This window comes from Erinaceus europaeus, chromosome 2 (assembly GCF_950295315.1).
Source record: "Erinaceus europaeus chromosome 2, mEriEur2.1, whole genome shotgun sequence".
Lineage (NCBI taxonomy): Eukaryota > Metazoa > Chordata > Mammalia > Eulipotyphla > Erinaceidae > Erinaceus > Erinaceus europaeus.
This window is the reverse complement of record NC_080163.1, coordinates 152,598,844-152,625,397: the sequence shown is the minus strand read 5'-3', so window position 1 is coordinate 152,625,397 and position 26,554 is coordinate 152,598,844. Positions and strand designations below refer to the sequence as shown.

General features: G+C 49.0%; 1 protein-coding gene across 6 annotated transcripts in view; it reads left to right on the top strand.

Annotated features, from left to right (window-relative positions):
• SLC12A3 (solute carrier family 12 member 3) overlaps window positions 1-26,554 on the top strand; it is a 49,064-nt gene that overhangs the window by 8,469 nt on the left and 14,041 nt on the right. For 5 of the 6 annotated variants that reach the window (XM_007520110.3, XM_060185512.1, XM_007520109.3 and 2 more), the window contains 14 exons: window positions 3,762-3,846; window positions 4,923-5,077; window positions 5,324-5,431; window positions 5,834-5,957; window positions 7,559-7,660; window positions 9,120-9,275; window positions 10,119-10,218; window positions 12,323-12,434; window positions 12,762-12,902; window positions 15,586-15,692; window positions 17,604-17,686; window positions 20,358-20,435; window positions 21,419-21,520; window positions 23,857-23,968. In XM_007520110.3, coding sequence (XP_007520172.1) covers window positions 3,762-3,846; window positions 4,923-5,077; window positions 5,324-5,431; window positions 5,834-5,957; window positions 7,559-7,660; window positions 9,120-9,275; window positions 10,119-10,218; window positions 12,323-12,434; window positions 12,762-12,902; window positions 15,586-15,692; window positions 17,604-17,686; window positions 20,358-20,435; window positions 21,419-21,520; window positions 23,857-23,968 — 1,565 coding nt within the window. Of the gene's footprint in view, window positions 1-3,761; window positions 3,847-4,922; window positions 5,078-5,323; window positions 5,432-5,833; window positions 5,958-7,558; window positions 7,661-9,119; window positions 9,276-10,118; window positions 10,219-12,322; window positions 12,435-12,761; window positions 12,903-15,585; window positions 15,693-17,603; window positions 17,687-20,357; window positions 20,436-21,359; window positions 21,521-23,856; window positions 23,969-26,554 lie in introns of all 6 variants that reach the window. The other variant, XR_009548292.1, reaches the window with a different exon arrangement.

Genomic DNA, 26,554 nt, shown 5'->3' with positions numbered 1-26,554 from the left:
TGGGACTTGAGCTCTGCCCCTCCCAAGACCTTCCTGTTGGCACTGAACTTGGTGCTAAAACCTCAGTGCCAGAGCTTCTGAGATCCAAAGTAGTCCAGCTCAGCTCAGTGCAGTCCACATCCAGTTTTCTACCCGCTGGTTGTTAGGAAACACATTGCACTCTAAAATTAGAGGGTCACCCCCAAATGGGCTAGTCTCCCTCAACCCCCCACTCCTCCCCAGTTCCTGAGACTCCCAGTCTAAACAGAGGACCAAGTTACTTTTGATCATCCAGGGCTCAGACTAAATCCAGCACCTCTTCTCTTGCTGTGCTAGCAACCCTCACAGAACTCCCTACTGTCTTCCTGAGCAGACTCCTCAGCTTGGGGTTCCAGACCCCAGTCCTGTCTCTGTTCTCAGCATCTAAGCCTTTGTTTGTGTCTGTCATCCTGTCACTCCTCCAATCTACCTGGAAAAGTTTTGTTCCCTTGCAGCTCCCATCTCTATCTTTATGTGTCTCCCAGAGTCACCATCTCCCCTGGCCTGTGACATGTGTCTGTCCCTCACTGTGTCTGGAGATCCAAGGTTTGCCTCTGCATCCCTCAGCCCATCTAAGGGGCTAACACTTGCCAGGTACCTGGCTCATCTTTGTTGAGTGAGCTGTGGTGAAATGGAATGAACAGGAAGTGTTAGAGCAGAGGTATTGTAAAGTCGCAGAGCAGAGATGCATTTTGGCAGGGGCTCTGGCAAAGTGCTAACTGAAGGGGGGTGGTGGAGAGGAGACAAAAGAGACAGAGATGGAGTGTGGAGGTGGTGATGGGGAGGAGTCTTGCTCTGTGCCTGGGACTCTTACCCTCAAGCTCCAGTCCTCCTCAATGTTCCTTGATGCATTTTCTTTTTCTTTCATTCCCTTCCTTGCTTCCTTCCTTCCTTTCTTCCTCTCTCCCTCCCTCCTTCCCTTCCTTCCTTCATTTTTTCTTCCCTTCCTTCCTTTTTCCCTTCCTTCTCTCCTTCCTTCCTTTCTTCCTTTTCTCCTTCCTTCCTTCCTTCCTTCCTTTTTTACTTCCTTCCTTAGTTCCTTTATTCCTTCTTTTCTTTCTTTCTAGATTTATTTATTTACTTATATATCTACCTGAGCATTGCTCAGCTCTAGCTTATGGTGGTTCGGGGGATTAAACCTGGGATCTCAGAGCCTCAGGCATGAGTCTTTTTGCATAACCATGATGCTGTCTCCCCCACCCTCTTGATGCATTTTCTAAAATGAATTACAGATGTGAAATGCTCTTTGCATTTATTGTCTTGCTGAATATGCCAGAGGGGCACATAGTGGGGCCCAGAAATGAGAGAGAAAGGCCCTCTCTGAGGTCTAGGCAGAGACCAGGCTTGTGCTCAGACAACCCACTACCATCCAGCCCTCCCTGAGAGACGATTTCAGTGCAAAAATTTATCTCCTTGCTTCAACAAGCATCTTAGGTTACCCACCAGCCCAGGACCAGGCACCCAAAGCAGGCAGCTCTGTCAGAGCTGGGGTTGAGGAGGGAGGAGAGGGCTGTCACTGTGCCCTATGCCCTGTGAAGCCCTAGTGGGGCCTCTGTCCCCTGCATCAGTCTTTTTCCCAATTTATGGGACATGTCGTTAGGAGAAGGGCTGCTCTCTTTCTAGAGCCCTCACTTTGTAACTTAAAGCAAGTCCCTTCCAGTTTCTCAGAGGCTCAGGTTCCCCAGTGTAAAATGGGACTAGTCTAGCCTAGTCTGCAGGGTGGTGGTGAGGACTCCATGCATACATATATGCAAAGTGCTGGGGGCCAAGTAGTGGCATACCGGGTTAAGAGCACCTAATACAAAGCACAAGGACCTGTGCAAGGATCCCAGCTTGAGTCCTTAGTTCCCCACCTGCAGGGAGGTTGCCTCACAAGCAGCAAATCAGGTGTCTGTCTTTCTCTCCCTGTCTTTGCCTCCCCCTCCTCTCTCAATTTCTCCCTGTCCTATACAATAAAAAAATGGATGGGGGCTGGGGAGATAGCATAATGATTATGCAAATGCATTAAAAGCCTGAGGCTCTGAGATCTCAGGTTCAATCCCCAGCACCACCATAAGCCAGAACTGAGCAGTGCTCTGGTCTCTTTCTCTCAGTATTTTTCCCTCTGTATCTACTCTTAAACATTAAAATAAAGTAAATGAAAAAATTTTAAAACATGGATGGAAAAAATGGCCCCCAGGAGCAGTGGATTCGTAGTACTGACACCAAGCCCCAGCAATTACCCTGGAGGCCAAAAAAAAAAAAAGTGCTTAGAGCAGGACCCACATAGAGGAAGGGCAAAGGGTGAGTTGACACCGTCACAGTCATTGTCACCATGTGGCTGGCTGGCTCTGTTTTGTTTCTGCCACTGGCTTTTGCTGGGATATCATGCCTGTATGATTCCATCACTCCCAATGGATTTTTTTTTCCCCAGACAGAAGGTAAGGAGAGACAGAGTGAGGAGACAGAGTGAGGAGAGCAGGCAATAGTGCACCCAGTAGAGTATACATGTCACCATTTGGAAGGACCCAGGTTCAAGCCCCTGGTCCCCAGCTGCGAGGGGGCGAGGTTTCATGAGCAATACGACAGTCCTGGAGGTATCTCTTGGTCTCACTCCCTTTCTCTCTTTACCTTCATAAACTTCTCTCTGTTCAATCAAAATAAAGAAAAAAAGAAGAGGGTGGGAGTGGGAAAGGCCAAAAGCAGCAGTGGATTTGGTGTGTATGCATCAAGCCCCAGGGATAAACCTGGTAGCAACAACAACAGCAAAATTTAATAAAAACAAAGAAATCAGAGAGGGAGAGAGAAAGATCTAGAAGTGGGCGTGATGTCAAAGTCCTGCTACATCACTTGTGAAGCTCCTCCTCTGGTGCTCCCATGTAGTGTCCGGGGGCTTGAACCTGGGTCACTGCTTGTGGTGACATGTGTGCTGTACCAGGTGAGCTATCTCCGGGTCCCCACATGCTGCCTTCTTTACCAACATTCTCCTGGGGTTCTGCGAGGGCTCACGCACTGTCACTTCATTCACACGCTGGCCCTGTGCTTGGAGGGGGTTTTGCTGTATAAATTCTAGCCAATGTCCCTCCACATAGGTGTGGCTGATACAGGGCCACCTCCACACTCCTCATGGCTCCTGACCTCATCTGCTCCTGACTCTTCAGTGTGTGTGTGTGCGTGTGTGTGTGTGTGTGTGTGTGTGTGTGTGTGTGTGTGTGTGTGTGTGTGTATGTTTTCCCTGTCACTATTAGGAACATGTTCACAGAGATGTCTTTCTTAGAGGGGAAGAGAGACCTTGAGACCTGTTTATACACTCAATGTGGTGGAACCAGACAGACCAATAGGAGATTGACATGGTGGGGACATGCCTCCCAGAACTATCAATAGTTCCTTTGCCAGCACCCCTGCGAGTCTTGAAGGGGCTGCAGCATGGGAACTCACCCCAGGCAGGCTGACTCCATAGCCCTCCATGCTCATCCTCCCTCACTGCCCCCAGAGCCCAGTGAGCCAAGGGCATGGATTAGGCATGGATCTGGGGGACTTCCTCTCTAGGCTCTGGACTCTCAGGCCGTTGGTGTGCCCTCAGTGCTGGCACTTGGTTGTGTCCTATCCTCAGGATCTGTGGAGTCTCAGTTTCTAAGGTCCTCCCTGCCTGTGTTAGAGAGGACTTAAGGGGGTAAGGTTGAAGGTTACTGTCTCACCTCCAGCCACAAGGGCAAGGCCTGGGAGGAGCCCAGGGACTATCTGACACCCCCTCCTTCCCCTAGGACCCTGCCATAGCCATCCCCAAGGGAACACTCATGGCCATTTTTTGGACCACCATCTCCTACCTGGCCATCTCAGCCACCATCGGTAAGTGATTGGCTCAGACCCTGGAGGGGGCCACAGGGTGGGATGTGGCTCTCTACCAGGGAGAGCTGGAGGGTCAGCAAAATAGCTCACCTGGTTAGTGCATCAGTTTGCCATGCGAGCAGCCCCAACCACATTAAAGGAAGTTGTGGTACTACGGTATCTTTCTCCGTTCCTGCCTCTGTCTCTCTGTCTTTATCTGAAAATGTCATCCTGGAGTAGTGAAACCCTGGCAATAACAGACAAAAAAAAAAAAAACAATTAAGCAAACAAACAAACTTAGATTCTAACAAGGAGAGCTGGGCTGGGAAGATTATTCACCCCCAGAAAGAAGAGCTTGAGCCTTACTTTTGAGGTCACCCTGTGGCGATCAGCACACCTGACCCATGACTGGGGCTGCTCTGAGGTGGAAATAAGATGTGAGAGCTAGTTCCTCTGGTTCCTGAGCTTCTGAATTCATGGGCTTGGAAGTTTTACAGAAGAAATCTTGATCCAACTCTAGGAACAATATTAATGATACTGGTGGCTGATGTGTAGTGCAAACCTTGTCATGTTTAATCTGACCACTGCTGCTACTAGGAGAAAACCAAAGCTCAGAAAGACTAAATAACCTGCCCAAGGTCACACAGCTACTGAATGGGGGAGCTGGGGTTTGAACCTAGACATGGGGAAGCTGTGGACATTTGCCTCTCAGTCATTTCCTCACCGGTGCTCTTGTTTCTCTAAACATCTTGTGAGATAAGCTGTTCACAGATGGCCAAGGGACATGACCCAGGTCACAAATACTGAATGCTGACTCAGGGATTATGATGGCAAACGCTAGAAGAAGAAGAAGGGATTATGATCTCTGATTGGTCACTTAGCTCCCTGTGCTTTTGCAGAATAGAATTCCAAAAAGAATAGTAATGCCTGCTCCCCAGCTTTTTCTTGGCACCTCACAAGTGCCATCATTACATGCACAGGAAGAGCTGGGCTTTGGATAAAAGACTAGCATTTTGAGTGGGGATGAGAGAAGAGAGGAGAGGAGGGGAGATAAAAGGGGGATAGGTAGACTTTTCCTCACCCTCCTTTCTCCTTAGGTTCCTGCGTGGTTCGAGATGCCTCTGGGATCCTGAATGACACGGTGACGCCAGGCTCTGGTGCCTGTGAAGGGCTGGCCTGTGGCTATGGCTGGAACTTCACTGAGTGCTCCCAGGAGCACAGCTGTCGCTTTGGCCTCATTAACTACTACCAGGTACAGGGGTCCCTGCCAGGCAGTCTGTAGGGCTGGGCTGGGGAAAGCCAGAACACACTGGGGTACATATGACTAGGGGTGGGGTGGGGGGGAGGAGTTAGGCCCCAGGTTTGGGGAAGAAATGTTGGTAATCAAGTGGGGGCTCCTGGATCTTGTGCCAGCTCACTGAGGGAACTGAGGTGTGTTATGTGGGTACTCTGTTCCCAAGCCCTACCACAGGGGACCTGAACCCCGTGTCCCTTGCAGACTATGAGCATGGTGTCAGGCTTTGCACCCCTCATCACTGCCGGCATCTTTGGGGCCACCCTCTCCTCTGCCCTGGCTTGCCTTGTCTCTGCCGCCAAAGTCTTCCAGGTGAGGGTGCAGAAGCGGGCATACAGTGTCCAGGAGGCTTAGGGTCTCCCCAGGATATTACCCACAAGTCCTGGGGGTGGGGTTAGTCACAGGTGTGTCTAGACTAAAAGAAGCTGGACTGGGCTGAGCAGCTCCTTTGTGTGGAGTTTTGGGAGGCTACATTTCTCACCTGTGCTGCAGCTCCCCCACTGGGCCACTCCCCCCAAAACTCAGCTGCCTCTCTCTATTCCGTGGGAAGGTAGGGAGGATAGGAGGTCCCCCCACACACACCTGCTGGAGGTGTACCTGCCCAAGCTCATGGGACAGCCAAGGAGGGGGGAGGTGCAAGTACCACAGGGGAGGGGAGGGTACAGGTCCTGCCATGGAAGTTGGAGAGACCAGCACTTTGCCCTGTGCCCACAGTGCCTGTGTGAGGACAAGCTGTACCCCCTGATTGGCTTCTTCGGCAAAGGCTATGGCAAGAACAAGGAGCCGGTGCGTGGCTATCTGCTGGCCTATGCCATCGCAGTGGCCTTCATCATCATTGGTGAGGGGCTGTGGTGTGTGTGGGGGGCAGGTGGCACAGAGTCCTTCTTCCTTCTTCTCACCTGGGCACCCAGCACAGCTAGAGCTAACAAAAGAACCTTGGTGGGTGAGGCCCTGCTGGAAGGAGTCTCAAGGTGGTTGGTGGTACCTCCATTACCCCCAGCTCCACATGGGCAGTTCCCATGTAGTATAAGGCAGGTGGACCATCTATTCTGTTAGAAGGGACATGGTCTGCTTTTCCTTTGGCAGATGGGAGCCCTGATCCAGGGTCTGAATTTGTCCCCAGGACACCCTTGGAGCCCAAGACCAGCTGGATTAAGCAGTTGGCTCTGCTACTCTGAGGGTGTGGAAATCCCACAGATCTCATTTTCCCATCCCTTGAGCCTCTAGACATACCTCTCCCATCCCTGGGACTCAAGGGTGGGGGTGCTTTAGGACAAAGAACCCAGTGAACCCATGAATTTGAATGACCATCTGTCACATGTCTGCTGTATGACCTTGGAGAAATCACTCTACCTCCCTGGGCCTGTTTCCTCACCTGCAAAATGGAAGTAGCAGAGCATAGCAGGTGTATCTCAGATGTCACTTGGCACCAGTTCACAAGTCTCACCCTAATGGACTAGTCATTTTTACTCAAGGGCAGCTTTCCAAATGCTAGAGACTCTAGGACCCTAAATCGGATAAAAATGAGGCAGAGTCGGGGAGGGAGTCCTCACTGGGCCTGGTGTTCCTAGTCCCATTTCTGCTTCCTGTTCACTTCCAGCACCTGGGATATTGATGTCCTACCTGGTATCTCTGAATAGCAGGCTAAGCACTGTGATCTGAGTCTCTGAGGCAGGGTTCTTGTAGTCAACCTATGGAACTATCTACAGAAAGTTGACTCCTAAATAGTGCTTGTCTTGTTAAGGAAAGCCCCAGAAAAAGTTCTGAAGATGAGGACACATGTCTGGGTTTTCTGGGGTCAGGGGAGCAGTAAGGACACAGGGCAAGGAAGAAGCTGGTTCCAGAGCTGGTTCCTTCCTACCATGGCAGCAACTGAGATATAATTTGAAGGTTTCAGATACAAGGCAGTGTGTGTCCTGGGTCCCCTCATAAAATGCTTTCCTTCCTGTAGTGTGCATGAAAGGTTTAGAAAGAACGAAGTAACACTTTGTGAAATAGCAGACTTCATCAAAAGGTTAAACGTAAGAGTGAATTCCTCAGGAATTCCTATAAAAGGGGACAGGGTAAAAAGAACAGAGGCTATATTCAGAGAAATTATAGCTAAGAATTTTCCTCACCTAGGCAATCCTCAGAACATAGGCTTCCAGTAGTGTGTGTTCACCAGAACAGTGTGGCAGCCCTGCCTTTGGTTTCTCCTGGCTTGATGAGATCTAGCTTCACACAATTCTCCATCCGCTTGAACGCCAGCTGTTTGTAGCTTGCAAAACATTAGTCATTCCCACTTCACAGATCAATGAACCCATTTGATAGATGAGAAGGGGGCATATGGAGCCCTTGGTGGTCTGCCTGGGGTAGTCTGCCACCAACCTGCCACTGATATGCTAGGATGCCTGGTAGTAGTCTGTCTGTCTGTCTCTCTTTCTCCTTGGGTCCCTGAAGCTGAGCTTAACACCATAGCTCCCATCATCTCCAACTTCTTCCTGTGTTCCTACGCCCTCATCAACTTCAGCTGCTTCCATGCCTCCATCACCAACTCACCAGGTAAGCAGCCCTGCACCCATCCCTCCAGGGGTCAGAGGTATGGACCCCCTCTCAAAGTATGAGTCACCAAGATCACTTATCCAATCAAGATCCATTGAAGAGAATGCTCATAGGCTACAACAACACCAATGATAAAAACAAAAACAACTCCCTGTTCAAGCATTTAGTGAGTATTAAATGTGGATGCATAGGCCAGTTACAGGGTGCAGCTTTTTCTAGTACCTTCCTCCATCATTCTGGCAGGAGTCAAGCATCTCATCCCCAGAGAGGGGAGAGAGGCACACAAAGTCACAGATAGGTTTGTGGCAGGTTGTATGAAACACAACTCTAGGGGGCGCTACTTGAGTCATAGATGTTATAGATTTGGATGATTATTATAAAGATTGGTAGCAAATGGTAGTAAAGAGAGGATTGATTGATTGGATGGTTGTTGTTGTTTCTGGGGCTTAACCACTCTAGTCTGACTTTTTCAAATAGAAAGGGGAAAGACAGGTAGAGGGAGAAAGAGAAAAATGCCACAGCATCAAGCCTCCTCCAGTGCTAATAGAGCTGAGCTTGAACCTAGGTCATACACACAACAAAGCAGGCACCCTCCCAAGTGAATTATCTTGCTATCTCTTTAAAAGGAGAGTCTTTGGGGGGTGGGGTAGCATAATGGGTATGCAAATGACTTTTATGCTTAAGGCTTCAAAGTTGTAGGGTTCAATCATCCATACTACTATAAACCAGAGCTGTGCAGTGTGCTCTGGCAAAAGAAAGAAGAGGAAGAAGAAGGAGGAGAAAGAGGAGGAGGAGGAGGAGGAGGAGGAGGAGGAGGAGAATAAGTGTCTTTGAGACTCATTTAAATGAAAGACAGAGGGACCCAGAGTGCTGCTTACCTCTGGTGTATGGTGGTGCTAGGGATTAAACTGATTAAATTTGGGAGCTCAGAGCCTTAGGCATGAAAGTCTGGTGCATTATTGCAGCACTGTAAGCCTGGCCATAAAGAAAAATCTTGAGGGAAGTCTTTTTCTAATGACCAATGGGCTGGTTGCCAGATGTATTTCCTATAGACCAAGGACCATGGTGTCCCCAGGGTTGTGCTGTGGGGCAGAAGTCACTATTGGCGGCCTTAGTTTGGCCTGCAGGTAAGGGAAGCAGAACCACAGGCTTCTGCTTCCCTTTCACTGCTTGGCTTCACCTAAGCCAGGAGACCAGGTGCTGTTGCTGATCAAGGCCCCTTACAGCTATGCTAGTCCAGAGATGGATGATTGCTCCTGGGTGAGGCCTGCCAATGTGGTGTGGTGCCAGCTGAGGGGGCTTGTGCTCCCCACTGGAGCTGGCAGTTCCAGCCCTGGGAATGGGAGTTAGGAGGAGGTGGGAAGGCAGGTGCTTGCTGGGCCCCCGGCATTGCTTCCCAGGCCTGGGCCAGCAGAAGCTCCCTCATATTGAGTGCTCAGCACCCTGTGCCCTTGCCCAGGCTGGAGACCCTCATTCCGATACTACAGCAAGTGGGTGGCGCTGTTTGGGGCAGTCATCTCTGTGGTCATCATGTTCCTGCTTACCTGGTGGGCGGCCCTCATCGCCATCGGCGTGGTCCTCTTCCTCCTGCTCTATGTGATCTACAAGAAGCCAGGTGGGTGGGTCCAGGCTGGGGGGGGGGTAGGCTGCAGCCACTCCTGCCTCCTGGGTCTGTACCCCCTCTTAGTTCTGGGACCAGTTTCCTGTGCCCTTTCAGAACTCTCATTTCTCCTAGATACCCAGGGGTCAGGGTCCCCTGCCCTGTGTGGGCCGGAGGTGTACACATCTAGGCCTGCAGGTTGGCCAAGGGGAGGAGGACCACACTTGGACACACGCTTGGGTTGCCTGCATGCACACAGGCGAGGATCTTGGGTTGGGGAATGTACCAAACTCCAAAAAAAAAAAAAAATCTGGAATACTGAATTTGAAAACAGCCTTCCAGATGATAATGAAGCTCTTTGTTTGGGGGGAGTGGTGGTATTGGGTGTGGTGGCAGGAGTGTTTGCAAGAGGCAATAACTTCCTGTTTAATTTTGCTCTTCACCTACCAAGTGGGTCAGCTCTCATAGGTGCTTGGTTCTCAAAGACACCCCCTTCCCTCTGTGTTTCCATTTTGTCCCAGTAATTTCTTTTTCTCTTCCTCCAGAGATATTGCTGGAGCTTGCTGCCTGCACTATTAATCCACTGCTGCTCCTGGCAGCCATTTTTCCATTTTATTGGATAGGACAGAGAGAAATTGAGAGGGGCGGGGGAGATAGAGAGGGAGAGAGAATGATAGACATCAACAGACCTGCTTCACAGCTCATCAAATATCCCCCTGCAGGTGAGGAGCTGGGGCTCGAACCCGGATCTTTGCACGGGTCCTTGGGCTTAGTACTATGTGTGCTTAACCAGTTGTGCCACCGCTCAACCCCCTCTCCCAGTGATTTTTAATCTTATGTTTAACCCCCCTCCCCCAGAGGTGAACTGGGGTTCCTCAGTGCAAGCTGGCTCCTACAACCTGGCCCTGAGCTACTCCGTGGGTCTCAATGAGGTGGAGGACCACATTAAGAACTACCGGTGAGTGGAGGAGATAGTCATGCAAAGACACTCTCATGCCTGAGGCCCCAAAGTCCCAGATTCAATCCCCCACAACACCATAAACCAGAACTGAGCAGTGTGCTGGTAAAAAAAAAGAAGAAGGAGGAGGAGGAGGAGAAGGAAGGAAGGAAAAAAAGAAAAGAGAAAAAAAAAGAAAGAAAAATAACTACTAGTGAGAGTGGTCTGTAGATCCTGACTAGAACATAGGTGGCTGGGGAATTGCTCCTGGAAGCCTCAAAGGCCTGGATGGACCTGTCCTCCTCCCCATTCAGGGAACAGAAGTGGGAGCAGGTTAAGCACTGCCTAATAGGAATTTGCAAGCAAGTCAAGTGCCTGCTTGTGCCTCAGTTTCCACAGCAGAACATGTCTCTGTGCATTGCAAAGGGGAATGTAGTGGTGAGTTGGGGTTGGGATTCCCAGGGCAATCAGTTGTGAGGTTGATTCTGAGGGTCTTCTCCTGGGTGCTCTTCAAAGTTGACTCCTTCTCCTTGGTGGGAATTGTGCCACTACCACCCCCATCTTCCTACAAAACCATTCTGCCAAGATTCAGTCGTATTTGTGTCACATCTGCTGGGAGCCAGGTGCTGTGCAAAATGCCTTAGGCAGCCACACAACAATCCCTCCCCCCCCCTACATAGTTACTAACCCCTTTTACATCCAAGAGCACAGAGGCACAGAGAAGTTAATTAACTGACCTCAGCCCACAAAGCTGGTGAGCAAACAATTTTATCTGGTTCCCACTCAGTCTTAACCATGACCTTTGGTTGCCTGGATACAGAGACTGAGTTACCCGCCCAGGTGACATAGTGAGCTTGTAAGTGACAGGCCTCCCCACGCCCAGACTTTGCTTTCCTTACAGTATGCTGGGCTGGGCTGGGCAGGACCACCAGATGGAGCACTGAAAAGGGAGGTTTGCCCCTGTGGAACCTTTGGTGACCTGAGTAGGGAGGGCAATGGACACCCAGTAGGGTGGCTACGAAAGAATTAGAAAGGGGCTGGGGAGATAGACCAGCGGTTATGCAACAGATTTTCATGCCTGAGGCTCAGAGGTCCCAGGTTCAGTCATTGGCACAGTCATAAGCCAGAGCTGAGCAGTGCTCTGGTAAAAGAAAAAAATAAACAATAATAATAAAAAAAACAAACAAAGGGGAGCCGGGCGATAGTGCAGCGAAAAGCACAAGAACCGATGGAAGGATCCCGGTTCAAGCCCCCGGCTCCCCACCTGCAGGGGAGTCGCTTCACAGGTGGTGAAGCAGGTCTGCAGGTGTCTATTTTTCTCTCCCCCTCTCTGTCTTCCCCTCCTCTCTCCATTTCTCTCTGTCCTATTCAACAACAATGACAACAATAATAATAACTACAACAATAAAAAAACAACAAGGGCAACAAAAGGGAATAAATAAATATTTAAAAACAACAACAAAGAGGGTGTGGGGAGTGGTGCACCAGTTGTGTGCCTACATTATCATGTGTGAGGATATGGGTTCAAGCCCCTGGTCCCCACCTGCAAGGGGGAAACTCCATGAGTGATGGAACAATGCAGCAGGTGTCTCCCCTTCTTGCTGTCCCTCTCTTAAATTTTTTTTGTTTTATTTTTCTTATCTTTGATAGGGCAAAGAGAAATTAAGACAGGAAGAGGGAGATAGAGAGCAGAGATAAAGACACCTGCAGCACTGCTTCACCACTTGTTACATTTCCCTCTCATAGGTGGGGACTGGGGGCTTGAACCTAGGACCTTGTGCATGATAATGTGTGTGCTCAACCAAGTGCATCTGTTGCTCACCCTCTGTCAAAGAAAATGTGGAAAAAATGGCCACTGGAGATACTGGAATCATGCACTGAAGCCCAGTGATAATCCTGTTGGCAAACAAACAGACAAGAGGGCCTTCCCAAAGTTCCCCTCGACTCACAGACAGAAAGATGAAGCCCTGAGCTATTCAGTGGGCCTTAGTGAGGTGGAGGACTGAATCAAGAACCTGTCTGGGAGGTGGCAGAATTCCTGAGGCACCTGTGTTTGACATTTAGTGTCCCCTCCAACCTGAGGACCTGTCCTGTTGTTTCATGCCTTCTCCCTTCCCCTTTCTAGCCCCCAGTGCCTGGTGCTCACAGGGCCCCCTAACTTTCGCCCAGCCCTGGTGGACTTTGTGGGCACCTTCACCAGGAACCTCAGCCTGATGATCTGTGGCCACGTGCTGATCGTGAGTGCCCCCTCGAAATGGGGTGCAGAGACAATCCTGGAGGGACTTATCTACCCACATGAGGGGTCTGTGGAGGAGGCAGAGCCCAGCCAGGTCCCCGTGTAGCTGGATTTACCCCCACTACCCCCCATACACACACACACTCACCAGCTCTATCTCCATCCACCCCCCCCCCTTTTTGGGTCCCTTCCCAACTCCCTACGGAAACCTCCAGTTGTTGCTGAGCCCGTGAGAAGTCTCTGAAGGTGGTGGAGGGGTTGGTTGAATGTCAGGCCAGAGGGTGAGGCAGACCTTGATATCAACCCTCCGCCCCCAATACCCTGACAGGGACCCCGCAAGCAGAGGATGCCTGAGCTCCGGCTCATTGCCAACGGGCACACCAAATGGCTCAACAAGAGGAAGATCAAGGCCTTCTACTCAGACGTCATCGCCGAGGACCTCCGCAGCGGGGTCCAGATTCTCATGCAGGTGCCTCCCCACATGCCTTGTCACTTGGGGTGATAGCCTGGCTGGCTGGCTGTCCTCAGGACTAAGTAGAAGCCCCCCTTTGCTGCCACAGGAACCCCACCTTTCTAGCCTCTCCTGCTATGCTGCAGCCAGTAAACTGACTTGAAGGCTTGTGGGAGCTGCAGACCTTGAGCAGTTCTTAGATTTCTGTTTTTAGGGGAATTGGGCGGTAGCACAGCGGGTTAAGCGCACATGGTGCAAAGTGCAAGGACCAGCTTAAGGATCCCAGTTCAAGCCTCTGGCTCCCCACCTGCAGGGGGGGTTGCTTTACAGGCGGTGAAGCAGGTCTGCAGGTATCTATCTTTCTCTCCCCCTCTCTGTCTTCCCCTCCTCTCTCCATTTCTCTCTGTCCTATCCAACAATAATGACAGCAGCAACAACAACAACAAAGATAAAAAACAAGGGCAACAAAAGGGAAAAAGGAAATAGCCTCCAGGAGCAGTGGACTGTGCAGGCACTGAGCCCCAGCGATAACCCTGGAGGCAAAAAAAAAAAAAAATCTGTTTTTAATATTTTATCTACTTATGTGATTTTTCTCTTTTATTTATTTGATAGACACAGAGAGAAATCGGTAGGGGAGAGGGAGAGAGACCGAGACACCTGCAGCTCTGCTCCACCACTTGCAAAGCTTCCACCTCTGCAGATGGAGACTAGGGGCTTGAACCTGGGTCCTTGTGCATTGTAACACATGTGCTCAACCGGGGGTGCCACCACCCAGTCCCTTTACTTCTGTGATCTTTGGGATAGAAACAGAGGGAAATTAAGAGAGAAGGAGGAGATAGAGAGGGAGAGAGAAAGAGAGACTCTTCATGGCACTGCTTCACTGCTCATGAAGCTTCCTTTCACAGGTGGAGTCTGGAGACTTGAACCCTGGTCCTTGTACATTATAACATGTGTGTTCTATTGGGTGTGCCACCACTGGGTCCCTTTTGTTAATTTTTGCCATCACTGGGGTTTCACTGCTCTAGGCTGACTTTTTCATATATATATGGTGGAGAAGGACAGAGAGAGGAACAGGGAGAGGGAGGGGGAGGGAGGGAGGAAGGGAAAGAGTGAGAGAGACCACAGCACCAAAGCTTCCCCTACGGCAATAGGATTCAAACCCAGGCTCAAACCTGGGTTGCATGCATGGCAAAGCAGCACACTATCCATGTGAGCCATCTTACTGGCCCTCTTGATTTTTTAAGATACACTCTACAAAGTGAAAATCTATTAGGCATGTAGTTTGGTAAATGTTCACATGGGCAAATGCCACTCCTCAGTTTAACACCAGTGTGAAGCTTGCGGTCTAGAACTCCCACCAGGTAGATGATTTGACTGCTCAGTTTCTTCATCTGTGGAATTTCTGGAGAGAAGATAGCGGTTGTTAATTCTGAGTCGACATATGGGAATCCTTCCTGACAGTTTTAATTATTCCTCCAGAAATCTAAAACTAGAATATATAGGGTCTCCATCTGGAGTTGTGGAGGTATTTTGGGAGCCAGCAGAGATGACAGATGCATAGCACTAGGAGAATACTAAACACTACCGACTTATACACTTTAAAATAAGTTTAAGCACATCTGGTTAAGCACACACATTACAGTCCACAGGGACCCAGGTTCAAGCCCCTGGTCCCCACCTGCAGGGGGAAAGCTTCACTAGTGGTGAAGCAGGGCTGCAGGTGTCTCTCTGTCTCTCTTCCTTTTTATCTTTCCCTCCCCTCTCAATTTCTCTGTCTCAATCCAATAACAAACAAATAAATAAAATTTTTAAAAACTTTAGAAAAAATAAGACTAAATTTAAAAGATCTTCAACAGCTAAACAAGAGAGTGGAAAAAGAAACTCACGAGGTGAGGCACAGGACTTGCCACTCATGTGGCCTAGGCCAGAGCGCTGCTACCACACGGGACGTGCTATGGCCCTGGGAGAAATTGTAGGTCTGTGTTGTCTCTTCCCTTCTCTGTCTTTTTCTAGATGGAAAAAGCAACCCAGAGCAGTAAAATCACACATGTATGAAGCCCTATCTCTACAAAATTAATAAATAAGGGGGCATGCCTGTAGTGTAGTCAGTTGAGCACACGTTACCATGTGCAAGGACCCAAGTTCTAGCCCCCACTCCCTACCTGCAGGAGGAAAGCTTCACAAGTGGTGAAGCAGGTCTGTAGGTGTCCCTCTTTCTAATTCCCTCTCCATTTACCCCTCCCCTCTCAATTTTTGTGTCCTATCAAATAAAAATAGAAAGAAAAGATAAAGAACTACTTATTAGTGAGCATGGTCTATGAATCTGTAGTACCAGGATCAAATCCCAGTGATAATCTTGGTAGCAATAAAATAAACACTAGTAAATGAAGCAAGAAAGATTCGTTGAGCCAGTCTGGCATCTCAGAACAAATGAGAATGGTACATTCATTGGCTTGGTCTTAGATAGTTCAAGGCCCCTTGGCTATAGTTTCGCTCTTCTTATGAGGAGATACAGGGAGACTGGACCCTGAGCCAGGAGGTGTGATTTCTTGTGCTCTGGTCACATGGTGGAGAGGGAGACTGAGAAGAGAAGAACACCTGAGTCATGGAATGGAGCCCCTGTAAATCAGGAAGCCTGGTCACCAGCCCTGCCCCCTTAACTGATGCCTCATCCCCGTCTCCCCTCCCACTTCACCCCTAGGCTGCAGGTCTCGGGAGAATGAGGCCCAACATTCTGATGGTCGGATTCAAGAAGAACTGGCAATCAGCTCACCCTGCCACAGTGGAAGACTACATTGGTATTCTGCAGTGAGTGAGCACCCGAGAAATGGCCTGGGGTCTATTGACTTAGGCTTTGGAGGGGGTTTCTTGGCTTTGGGAAGCTGAGGGGAAACTGTGGGTATGTTCCCCCACCTTGGTGTAGGGAATCCCTGCAGGGATCAGGCGGGTTTACACAGTGAAGTGAACCAGGTGTAAGGCAATAGGGAGCAGTGGAGATAGTGGCAAACCAGAACAAAGAACTACCAGCACTACCAGATGGCCTAGTCACTCAGAGAAGTTAAAGCGTAGGTGTTCCGGTGAAAAGGGTGTGTGTGTGGTGTTCAGCCCACATGCAGACTGTAGATCTGCCAATAGTCAGGTCTTGAACTCTTTTTTTTTTAAACTTTTAAAAAAATATTTATTTATTTCCTTTTTGTTGCCCTTGTTGTTTTAGTTATTATTATTGTTGTCATCGTTGTTGGTTAGGACAGAGAGAAATGGAGAGAGGAGGGGAAGACAGAGAGGGGGAGAGAAAGACAGACACCTGCAGAACTGCTTCACCGCTTGTGAAGCGACTCCCCTACAGGTGGGGAGGCGGGGGCTCGAACCAGGATCCTTACGCCGGTCCTTGCGCTTTGCGCCACGTGCACTTAACCTGCTGCACTACCGCCCAACTCCCGTTTGAACTTTTTTAAAAAATATTTATTTATTCCATTTTGTTGACCCCTTTTTTTTTATTGTTGTAGCTATTACTGTTGTTGTTATTGATGTCATCGTTGTTGGATAGGACAGAGAGAAATGGAGAAAGGAGGGGAAGACAGAGAGGGGGAGAGAAAGATAGACACCTGCAGACCTGCTTCACCGCCTGTGAAGCGACTCCCCTGCAGGTGGGGAGCTGAGGACTTGAACTGGGGTCCTTATGCTCGTCCTTGCGCTTCGCGCCATGTGCGCTTAACCCGCTGCGCTACCACCCAACTCCCCCGTTTGAACTCTTATTTGGTCTTAGCGAGTGAATGAGTAGACCTTGATCTCCAAAGAAGTGACCAGCACGGAGAGTCTGCACACCTTGGGGATTGCAGAGTTAAACTCAAACCCTCTCTCCTCCAGAGACTGCTGGGCTAAGTCCAGAAACTAAAAGCCAGTTTGAGTTTTTTTACACTGAAGTGGGACCACAAGGCATTGCACAGCAGCATTTAAAGGGATACAAGACTGATTGCTGGGAACTTGGGCCCTGCTCCTAGGTCTGCTGTACACCAGCTCTGAGCAGCTCAACTCCTTCTGGTACAATTGCAACAGGAGGTGGCAGAACCCACCCACCCACCCAAACACACACACCCCACCCCCATATACCCGGCCTTCTAAAAGACTCCCAAATGGGAAGGTCCTTTAATGTAAAGTTAAGAGTCCAGAGAGGACAATGCTTAGCTTTTTAGAGTCAGCCCAAAGGGTTGGCTCTGGGTACTATCTCAACTGATAAGCTTCCGGAGTCTTCTGGACATTCTGTAATGCAATTAATAGCTGCCTTCCTGAGCGAGGCCTTCCCTGTGTGCATGCCTTCCTGCTGGAGCAACAGCCTCAGCTGTTTTATTTAATCCCAGCTGGCCATTCATTTCCATAGTGTGTGAACATGACCATGCTCTTCCCCCAAACTCAATTTCTGTGCCTGCAGCATGGAAATAGTAATTCCCACCCTCACTTCTATTGGCATGGTTGTGAGGATTATCCAAGTGTATCAGGGGGGCAGGGCCTGTCTTGGTGTCCCACTGAGTACAAGGCCCACCAGATCCACAGGGCCACTGACAGCAGAGCTGGAGTGGTCTTCAGTTCTGCCCAGGGAGGAGACAGGGTATATCAGAAGCAGAATCAGCTTTAGATATCAGCTCTCCCAGGGTGGGGTCACCTTCCCCCATGGACATCTGAGGCCCAGAGTGCAGCCTGACCTACCTCTCTTCTTCTTAGTGATGCCTTCGATTTCAACTATGGTGTGTGTGTCATGAGGATGCGTGAGGGGCTCAACATCTCAGACGTGATGCAGGCACACAGTGAGTACACATCCTACCCACTCGGCACCCTGTCAAACACCAGAACAGGATCCTAGAAAGTTCTAGAATCTTTTTGTGTGTGCGTCATCACTGGGGTGATGTTGTTTGATTCAGCTAGAAAGAGACAAAGGGAGAGAAAGAAAGATGTCACAGGACCAAAGCTTCTCCCAGTGAGATGGGGTGGGACTGGGCTCTGATCTGGGTTGTGTGCATGGCAGGGCACTATCCAGACCAGCTGCTATCTTACCAGCCTTAGAATCCATTTATCTAAATTTAAAATTTTTATATTTTATTTATTCCCTTTTGTTACCCTTGTTGTTTTATTGTTGTAATTATTGTTGTTATTGATGTTGTTGTTGTTGGATAGGACAGAGAGTAATGGAGAGAGGAGGGGAAGATAGAAAGGGGGAGAGACGGTAGCGCAGTGGGTTAAGCGCACGTGGCGCAAAGCACAAGGACCGGCGTGAGGATCCCGGTTCGAGCCCCCATCTCCCCACCTGCAGGGGAGTCGCTTCACAGGCGGTGAAGCAGGTCTGCAGGTGTCTGTCTTTCTCTCCCCCTCTCTGTCTTCCCCTCCTCTCTCCATTTCTCTCTGTCCTGTCTAGCAACGATGACATCAATAACAAAAATAATAACTACAACAATAAAAAAACAAGGGCAACAAAAGGGAAAATAAATAAATATTTTTTAAAAATTAAAAAAAAAGAAAGGGGGAGAGAAAGATAGACACCTGCTGACCTGCTTCACCACTTGTGAAGTGACTTCCCTGCAGGTGGGGAGCCGGAGGCTCAAACCGAGATCCTTATGCTGGTCCTTATGGTTTGCACCACGTGCGCTTAACCCGCTGTGCTACCGCCCGACTCCCAGAATCCATTTTTTAAGTGGTCTAGGGAAGAGAAGGAAAAATAAGCAGGTCTTAAAGATCCTGGTCTTCTAGAAAGTTCACTTTTGATAAGCTGATCATGTTTCCAAATGGAGAAACTGAGACCCAAGAAGAAGAAGACGTGGTTAATTCAAGGTCATACTTCTAGCTGAGGGCAGGGCCAGGACGCAAAGCTTTCTGAATCACCATCAGTGCTTTTGTAACCAGATAAGAAAATGAAGACTGGCCAGAAAGAAAACAACCTGTTGGAAATGGAACATGACACTGGAACATGAAACTACATATAAACTAGCTGTGAATACTGGGTGTTAGTTCTCTACGCCCATCACTGAGACACTGAGTAGGGATGAAACTTACACTTACATATCTGAGTATCCAGACTTCAAATCAACAATATGTAGATGTGTGAAGAAGTAAAACAGAAAAATAAGTTGTGTGTGTGTGTGTGTGTGTGTGTGTGTGGTGGGGATGGGGGTGCAGTGGCTGGGGAAACAGAGGGATGGATGCTATGTTTCTTGTAGGTGGAATTTTTTTTGGTCTTTTTTTTCTTTTAAAAATTTTTTTTATTATCTTTATTTATTTATTGGATAGAGACAGGCAGAAATCGAGAGGAAGAGGGAGACAGAGAGAGAAAGAGACAGAAAGAGAAAGAGACAGAAAAGAAAGCAACCCTGCTTCACCACTCGCAAAGCTTTCCCCCTGCAGGTGGGGGCCAGGGGCTCGAACCTGGGTCCTTGCGCACTGCAACATGTGCGCTCAACCAGGTGCACCACCACCTGGCCCCTGGTCTGTTTTTTTCTTAATCAGGCCTTTTTAATTTTAAGTGTGATTAGTAGTGGTTCACATGACTGTAAGATTACAGGGTATAGCTCCACGCTGCACCCACCACTAAAGTTCTGTGACCCCACCTTCCCGATGATAACCACCATAGTTCTCAAAGACTTAGAGACAGTTTGTTTACTTCTGTTTTTCATGTAAATTTGTGTTTTTCAGTTCTCTAGATGTCACAGATGAGTGAAACCACCTGGTAGTTGTCTTTAGTCTCTTTATTTATCTTCCTAAGCATAATCACCTCCAGTTCCATCCGTTTTGTCCCAGAGATTGCAGAGTAATATCCCGTGGAGCATATCTCTCATAACAGTCATCTGTCCATAGGCATTTAGGTAGCTTCCTCTCTCTGACTTTTGTGAATAATGCAGCTGGGTTGCATGTGACCCTTTGAAGTATTGTTTGTATGTCCTTTGGATCAATGCCTAGGAGTGGTATTGCTAGATCATAAGGTAGTTCCATGTCTGTTTAAGGACTTCTCATTTGTAGTTTTCCAAAAATGCTGCACCAGGTTGCATTCCTACCAACAGTGTAATAGAGTCCCCTTTCTCCACAACCTCCAGAACCTGGTTCTTGTTCATCCATGTCACTGAATACCAAGGACATGCCTGGCACAGTACAGTTGTTCAGTGGGTTATTTGTACAACTAATATTGACACTGCAACAACATCACTCAGATCCACACTGTTCCAGACAATGGGAACAAAACAGTGTCTGCCCTTGGGGAGCTGGCATAAGGTGGGAAACTCAAATATTTGATGAGTAGACCCATAAATTGCAGTCAGGGAGGGCCTCTGTGAGGAAGAGGCCTTTTGCTGAGAGTAGGAGGGTTGAGGAAAGAATGCTCCTGGCTTGGCGAACCCTCCCCGACCCTAGGTCTGCATGAGGAGCAGATCAGAAGAAGTCAAAAGGGGGGAGGCTCTGGAGAGCCTAGAAACCAAGCTGTCCTCTCTCTTGCAGTTAACCCTGTGTTTGACCCAGCGGAAGATGGCAAGGAAGCCGGTGCCAGCAAGGCCAGGCCATCTGTCTCCGGCACACGTCAGTCATTTCATACCCTCTCAAAGCTTCTGGGCTCTCCCTCCACACAGTGGGTGCTAGTGGTGGGTGCATGGGGACTTGGCCTAGGGCAAGGAACTTTTCCTTGTGACCTTGGTTTCCAGCCCTCCCTGGAGTAAGATAACTGGGTGTGTGAAACTGGACTGTGTTGAGGGCTGTTGGAGTATCCAGTGTTCAGGCATAAGGGAACCCACCCCCCAGTAGACTCAGGGGCCCATATTCTGCTCCCTTTAGGCCCTTCCATTTATACCCAAGCACTGCTCATGAAGAGGAGAGGAGCTGGCTTCTCCTTCAGTCCTTCTCCATGCATGCACTGGGAGGCAGGAGACCTCCAAGGCAGAGCTGGGAATACCCTGCGGGCATTCATGAGAACCGTGAAGGAGTTATTAAGGGAATGGCCCTTGGACCAGGGAGATGTGCAATGATGGCATATCCGATTTGCATATGAAAGGTCCTAGGTTTAATTCCTGACACCACTGGTAACCAGAGTGTGTGGTGCTCTGACTAAAAGAGAGAGAGAGAGAGAGAGAGAGAGGATGGGAGTGGGGGCATCTGGATTAGACTCTCAAGCATGAGGTCCTGAGTTCAGTCCCTGGTACCACATGAGCAATAGTGATACTCTGACTCTTTCTTCCTCTCATTAATATGTAATTATATCAGAGAGAGAGAGAGAGAGAGAGAGAGAGAGAGCCTTCCTTAATAGACTTCTGGAAGAGAGAAGCTAGAAGCAAGGGAGGGTTGCATCCCAGGTCCCTGATTGGAGCCAACCTGTCTGAGAATTGAGAACCAGATTCTCAGCACCAGCACAGCTGCTGGTGGTGCCCTGTCCAGTCCCCCAATACAGGCCCCAGAGTGGGAGGCTTTGGTCCCATGCTCAGCCCCCAGTGACAGAGAGCCTCTTTGCAGACAGACTCAGACATTTGAATACTCGCTGCTGCGAGGTGACCTGCCCTCTGCCCCTGCAGTGGACCCCCAGGCCCTGGTGCGAGAGGAGCAGGCCAGCACCATCTTCCAGTCGGAGCAGGGCAAGAAGACCATTGACATCTACTGGCTGTTTGACGATGGAGGTCAGTACCGTCTCCCCGGGCAGCTTCCCCCTACACCTCTGTGTCTCCTGCCTGTTCCTCTTGCCCCACCTCAACAAGACCTCAGAGCCCAGGAAAGGCAGAAGAAGATCTTCCCTCCAGACTCCCCACTGGACTCAGCAAAGCCTGACTGGATCTTTCTCTTGGCCTTCAATTTATATATATATATATATATATATTTATTTTCCCTTTTGTTGCCCTTGTAGTTTTTTTATTGTTGTTGTAGTGATTATTGTTGTTGTTGATGTCGTCGTTGTTAGGACAGAGAGAAATGGAAAGTGGAGGGAAAGACAGAAAGGAAGGAGAGAAAGATAGACACCTGCAGACCTGCCTCACTGCCTGTGAAGCAACTCCCCTGCAGGTAGGGAGCTGGGGGCTCGAACCGGGATCCTTCTGCTGATCCTTGTGCTTTGTGCCATGTGCGCTTAACCCACTGCGCTACCGCCTGAGTCCCTTGGCCTTCAATTTTTCAGCAGTAAAATGAGTGGAGTGTGTGTGGGGGGATCAGTTACCGGGTTTGCTGAGATCAACATGAATTGAAATCTTCAGGCTGGATGGGTGTTAGGAGTCCCCCAGATGTGACATTAGTGGGGGAGATGAACTAGTTCACAGAAAAGCTGTAGGAAGAATCTCCACCGAACCTCACTGCAAAGTATTTCTGTCCCAGTAGGACAGATCCTAGTAACAATCACTAATGCAGATTGAGCGATTACAGTATGATGCACACTAAGTGCTTCACATGGGCTAACCAGCCCCCAGGTGAGCACTATGATCAGGACCTTTAACAAATAAGGAAACTGAAGCAGGGAGCAGTGAAGGACTTTGGCCTGGGTTATACATGACAGCTGGCCCTTGACTTTGTGTAGAGAGGTGACAGGGAGGGTAAGGTGTTCACACTTTTCAGTCTTTAAGAAATGCCAGCAGTCTAGATTTTTCATATGATTAAGTGCCAATATCCCAATGGTTAAGTGTCGGCTCACTTATTTAAAATTGTGTTGGCCCAGGAAACCTTAGGCCACAGAGCCCTGGATGTGCTGCTCTGCCTGTTCATTATACAGGTGGGGAAACTGAGGTCCAGAATAGGGAAGGGCCTAACATAGTTCTCGTTTTTCTTTTTTATTGTTGTTGTGGTTATTATTGTTGTTGTTATTGATGTTGTCATTGTTAGATAGGACAGAAAGAAATGGAGAAATGAGGAGAAGACAGAGAGGGGAAGAGAAAGATAGACACCTGCAGACCTGCTTCACTGCCTGTGGAGCAACTCCCCTGCAGGTGGGGAGCCGGGGGCTTGAACCAGGATCCTTACATAGGTCCTTGCGCTTCATGCCACCTGCACTTAACCCGCTGCACTATTGCCCGACTCCCACATAGTTCTCTTTAAAAAAAAATTATTTATGGGAGTCGGGCGGTAGTGCAGCGGGTTAAGTGCACGTGGCATAAAGCACAAGGACCAGCATAAGGATCACAGTTCGAGCCCCTGGCTCCCCATCTGCAAAGGAGTCGCTTCACAGGCGGTGAAGCAGGTCTGCAGGTGTCTCTCTTTCTCTCCCTTTATCTGTCTTCCCCTTCTCTCTCCATTTCTCTCTGTTCTATCCAACAATGAAGACAGACAACAATAATAACTACAATAATAATAACTACAATAATAATAACTACAACAATAAAACAAGGGCAAAAAAAGGAATAAATAAATATTTTTTTAAAATTATTTATTTAGTGAGAGAGAGATACAAGAAGAGAGAGAGAGAGATTAGCACTGCTCAGCTCTGGCTTATGTTACTAATGATTGAACCTAATACCTCAGAGCCTCAGGAATAAAAGTATTTTATATAATCATTATGCTATCTTCTCAGACTCCCTTTTCTTTCTTTCTCTCTCTCTCTATTTCTCTTAACTTTCTTTTTTATAGAGACAGAGAGAAAAATTGAAAGGGAAGAGGGAGAGAGAAAGAGAAACACCTGTAGCGCTGCTTCACCACTCATGAAGTTTCACCCCAATTAGGTGGGACTGGGGCCTTGAACCTGGGTCCTCATGCACTATAATATGTGCTCTCAACCAAGTGCTCCATCACCCTTTTCCTGGCATCACTAGAGCTTTACCACTTTGACTCTGCCAAATAGAAAAATACAGAAACAAAGAGACAAGAGAGGGAAAGACACCGCAGTCCTGAAGACTCCCTCCCCCACCCCCCGCACCACTGCGGTGAGGACAGGTTCAAACCTGGGTCTTATGTATCACAGAGCAGGCGCTCTGCTCAGGTGAGTTGTCTCGCCATCCCTGAGTCTATTCCTCCAGACTCACGGGGTCCCTCCTTGCAGGCCTCACCCTCCTCATCCCCTATCTCCTTGGCCGCAAGAAGAGATGGAGCAAGTGTAAGATCCGCGTGTTCGTGGGGGGCCAGATCAACAGGATGGACCAGGAGAGAAAGGCGTAAGTGGGGAGCATCCAAGTGGGGCCTTCACTGAACCAGAGCCACCCACCTCAACCCAGGTGTGTCCCCAGCCTCAGCCACTACCTGCAAATGGGCACAGTTCTCTACTGCTCACCCACCCAAGAACAGGTGTCTGTTTGTCTCAGGTGCAGTGTTGGTGTCCTGTCCCCTTTACTAGTAGGTAGATGTCCAGCTATAAGGGGCAGGGGATTACACTGTAAACCCACAATTGGCCTCTCTGGGAAGCCTGTGTGAATTGATGGCTGGAGAAGGTCCCTCTTCCTGAGAACTTAGACTCCCTAGGGCCATATCCTAATGTCCCTGCTGAGACAAGAGGTGGCATTAGCAACCAGGCAGCAAATCCCATCACATCTCTGGGTGAGCAGTGGTAACTTTTCTTTCTTTTCTTAATTTTTTAATTTTTCTTTATTTAATCACTTTTGTTGCCCTTGTTGTTATATTGTTGTCATTATTATTGTTGTTGGATAGGATAGGGAGAAATGGAAAGAGGAGGGGAAGACAGAGGGAGAGAGAAAGATAGACACCTGCAAACCTGTTTCACCGCCTGTGAAGCAACTCCCCTGCAGGTGGGGAGCCGGGGGCTGGAATCCTTACGCCAGTCCTTGCACTTTGCACCATGTGCGCTTAACCCCATGTTCTACCACCCAATCCCCCCCCCTTTTAAGATTTTATTTATTTATGAGAAATATAGGAGGAGAGAAAGAACCAGACATCACTCTGGTACATGTGCTGCCGGAGATCAAACTCAGGACCTCATGTTTGAGAGTCTAATGCTTTATCCACCACGCCATCTCCCGGACCACAGCAGTGGTAACTTTTCTGTGGCTGATTCTTCAGGGAAACCCATGCTCAGTCCCTATCTTCAGAGCAGGAGGCTAGGGCCTAGGCAGGCTGTGGGGTTATTTACTTGGGATTTATGAGTCACTGCTTTCTGGTGAGAGAAGCTGCCTTTCTGTTTAAGATGGTGATATTTAATTTCCTCTGAAGATGTATCTAATTGAGTGTGTGAGAGGATTTGAGCTGTGGAGAAAGCAAATAACAAGGCAGGTTCAGGGACAGAGACAGAGACAGCGGGGGGGGGGAGGAGGAAGGGGGCACACATGAGTCAAAAGTTGGCTGCTGCCGCTTTAGACCAAGATCAAGTGAGGTCTAAGGTCATAGGTGGCAGTACTGCTGGAGGGCTGGGTGATGGATGGTTTCCCGAAGTTATGTAATTAGAAGCAGCCCTGCTCAGTTGCCAGTGCTATCTGCAGTAAACCAGCCATGAAGCCACAGGGACAGGGACAGGGACAGGACCACATCCTCATAGCCCTTTTCAATGTCCCCCTTGTTTAAGAGTGACCCAGCAGCCCTATCTCTTTATCCTCATTCCTGTGGAAAATGCCTCTTCCAGAAGGCCATTCTGGGCCAGACCATTCTGGCTTTGCTGATACTGATGAGGGAAATTAACTGTGATGGCTACTCTGCCAGTGGACACTGGGCTCAGCAGGTGGAGTTTAGCACAAGGCCACGGCGCTGTAGATCACAGGCTGTCCTCCACCCAATGATGTGAACGTTCTGCCACCACCCACCTGACAGGACCATGTCCTCCACCCTCCTCATGACCCGGGCTCCAGGCCACACTGCCCCTGCCTGCCACCTCTGGGCAGCACACCAAGGTGTGTGCCCACAGCTGTGCTTTCCTGAGTTCAAGGACCAGCTGTGGTTTGACAACTGAGCTCTAGCCCAGTCCTTTGACTTTGTCTGCTCATCCTCCCTCTCTCCTAGCCCTTCTACTACTTTTGCTCTAACTTCTGCAACCCCATGCTGTCTCTCTTTGAGGCTCACCTCCCAGGCTACTCACCTCCTGCCCGCTAGTCCTGAGGCCTCACCAAAATCATGTTCTGCCAGCGGATTCTTATTTATTGATTGATTGGATAGAGACAGAAACTGAGGGGGAAGTGGTTTAATCACCTGTTCCTCAGACCCTTCTTTCTCAGAATTCGATCCAGAGAACAGTGGGAGCTCATAATCTATAACACATTAGAAAGGCAGCTTCAGGAGCTGGGTGGTGGTACACACAGCTTAGTGCACACATCACTATGTGCAAGGACCCCAGTTTAAACCTCTGCTCCCCACCTGCAGGGGGACACTTCACAAGGAGTGAAGCAGGTCTGAAAGTGTCTATCTTTCTCTCCTCCTCTCTTTCTTCTCCACCCCTTTAAATTTCTCTGTCCTACCAAGTAAAATAGGATGGAGAGAAAAAAGGAAGAAAGAGAGAGAGAGAGACTCCCAGGCCTTACCCAAGACCTGTTGTATTAAAACCTGCACACTCTCCCTGGCATAAACTTGGGAACATTCGCATGTGAGGGAAGGGTGTCCATGTAGAGAGGGAGGGCCGCTACCCAGTGAAGATGGCAACTCCGGGAAGGCAGGGTTTGTTATACTCACGGATATGTCCTCAATAGGCACTCAACACAAATGAATTAAATAGATGAATGAGTGAGTGAGTGAATGGATGGATGAATATGTTTTTTTTTTTTTGTCATGGCTGTGTCTGTACCACCCTGGGTTGACTTTTTCAG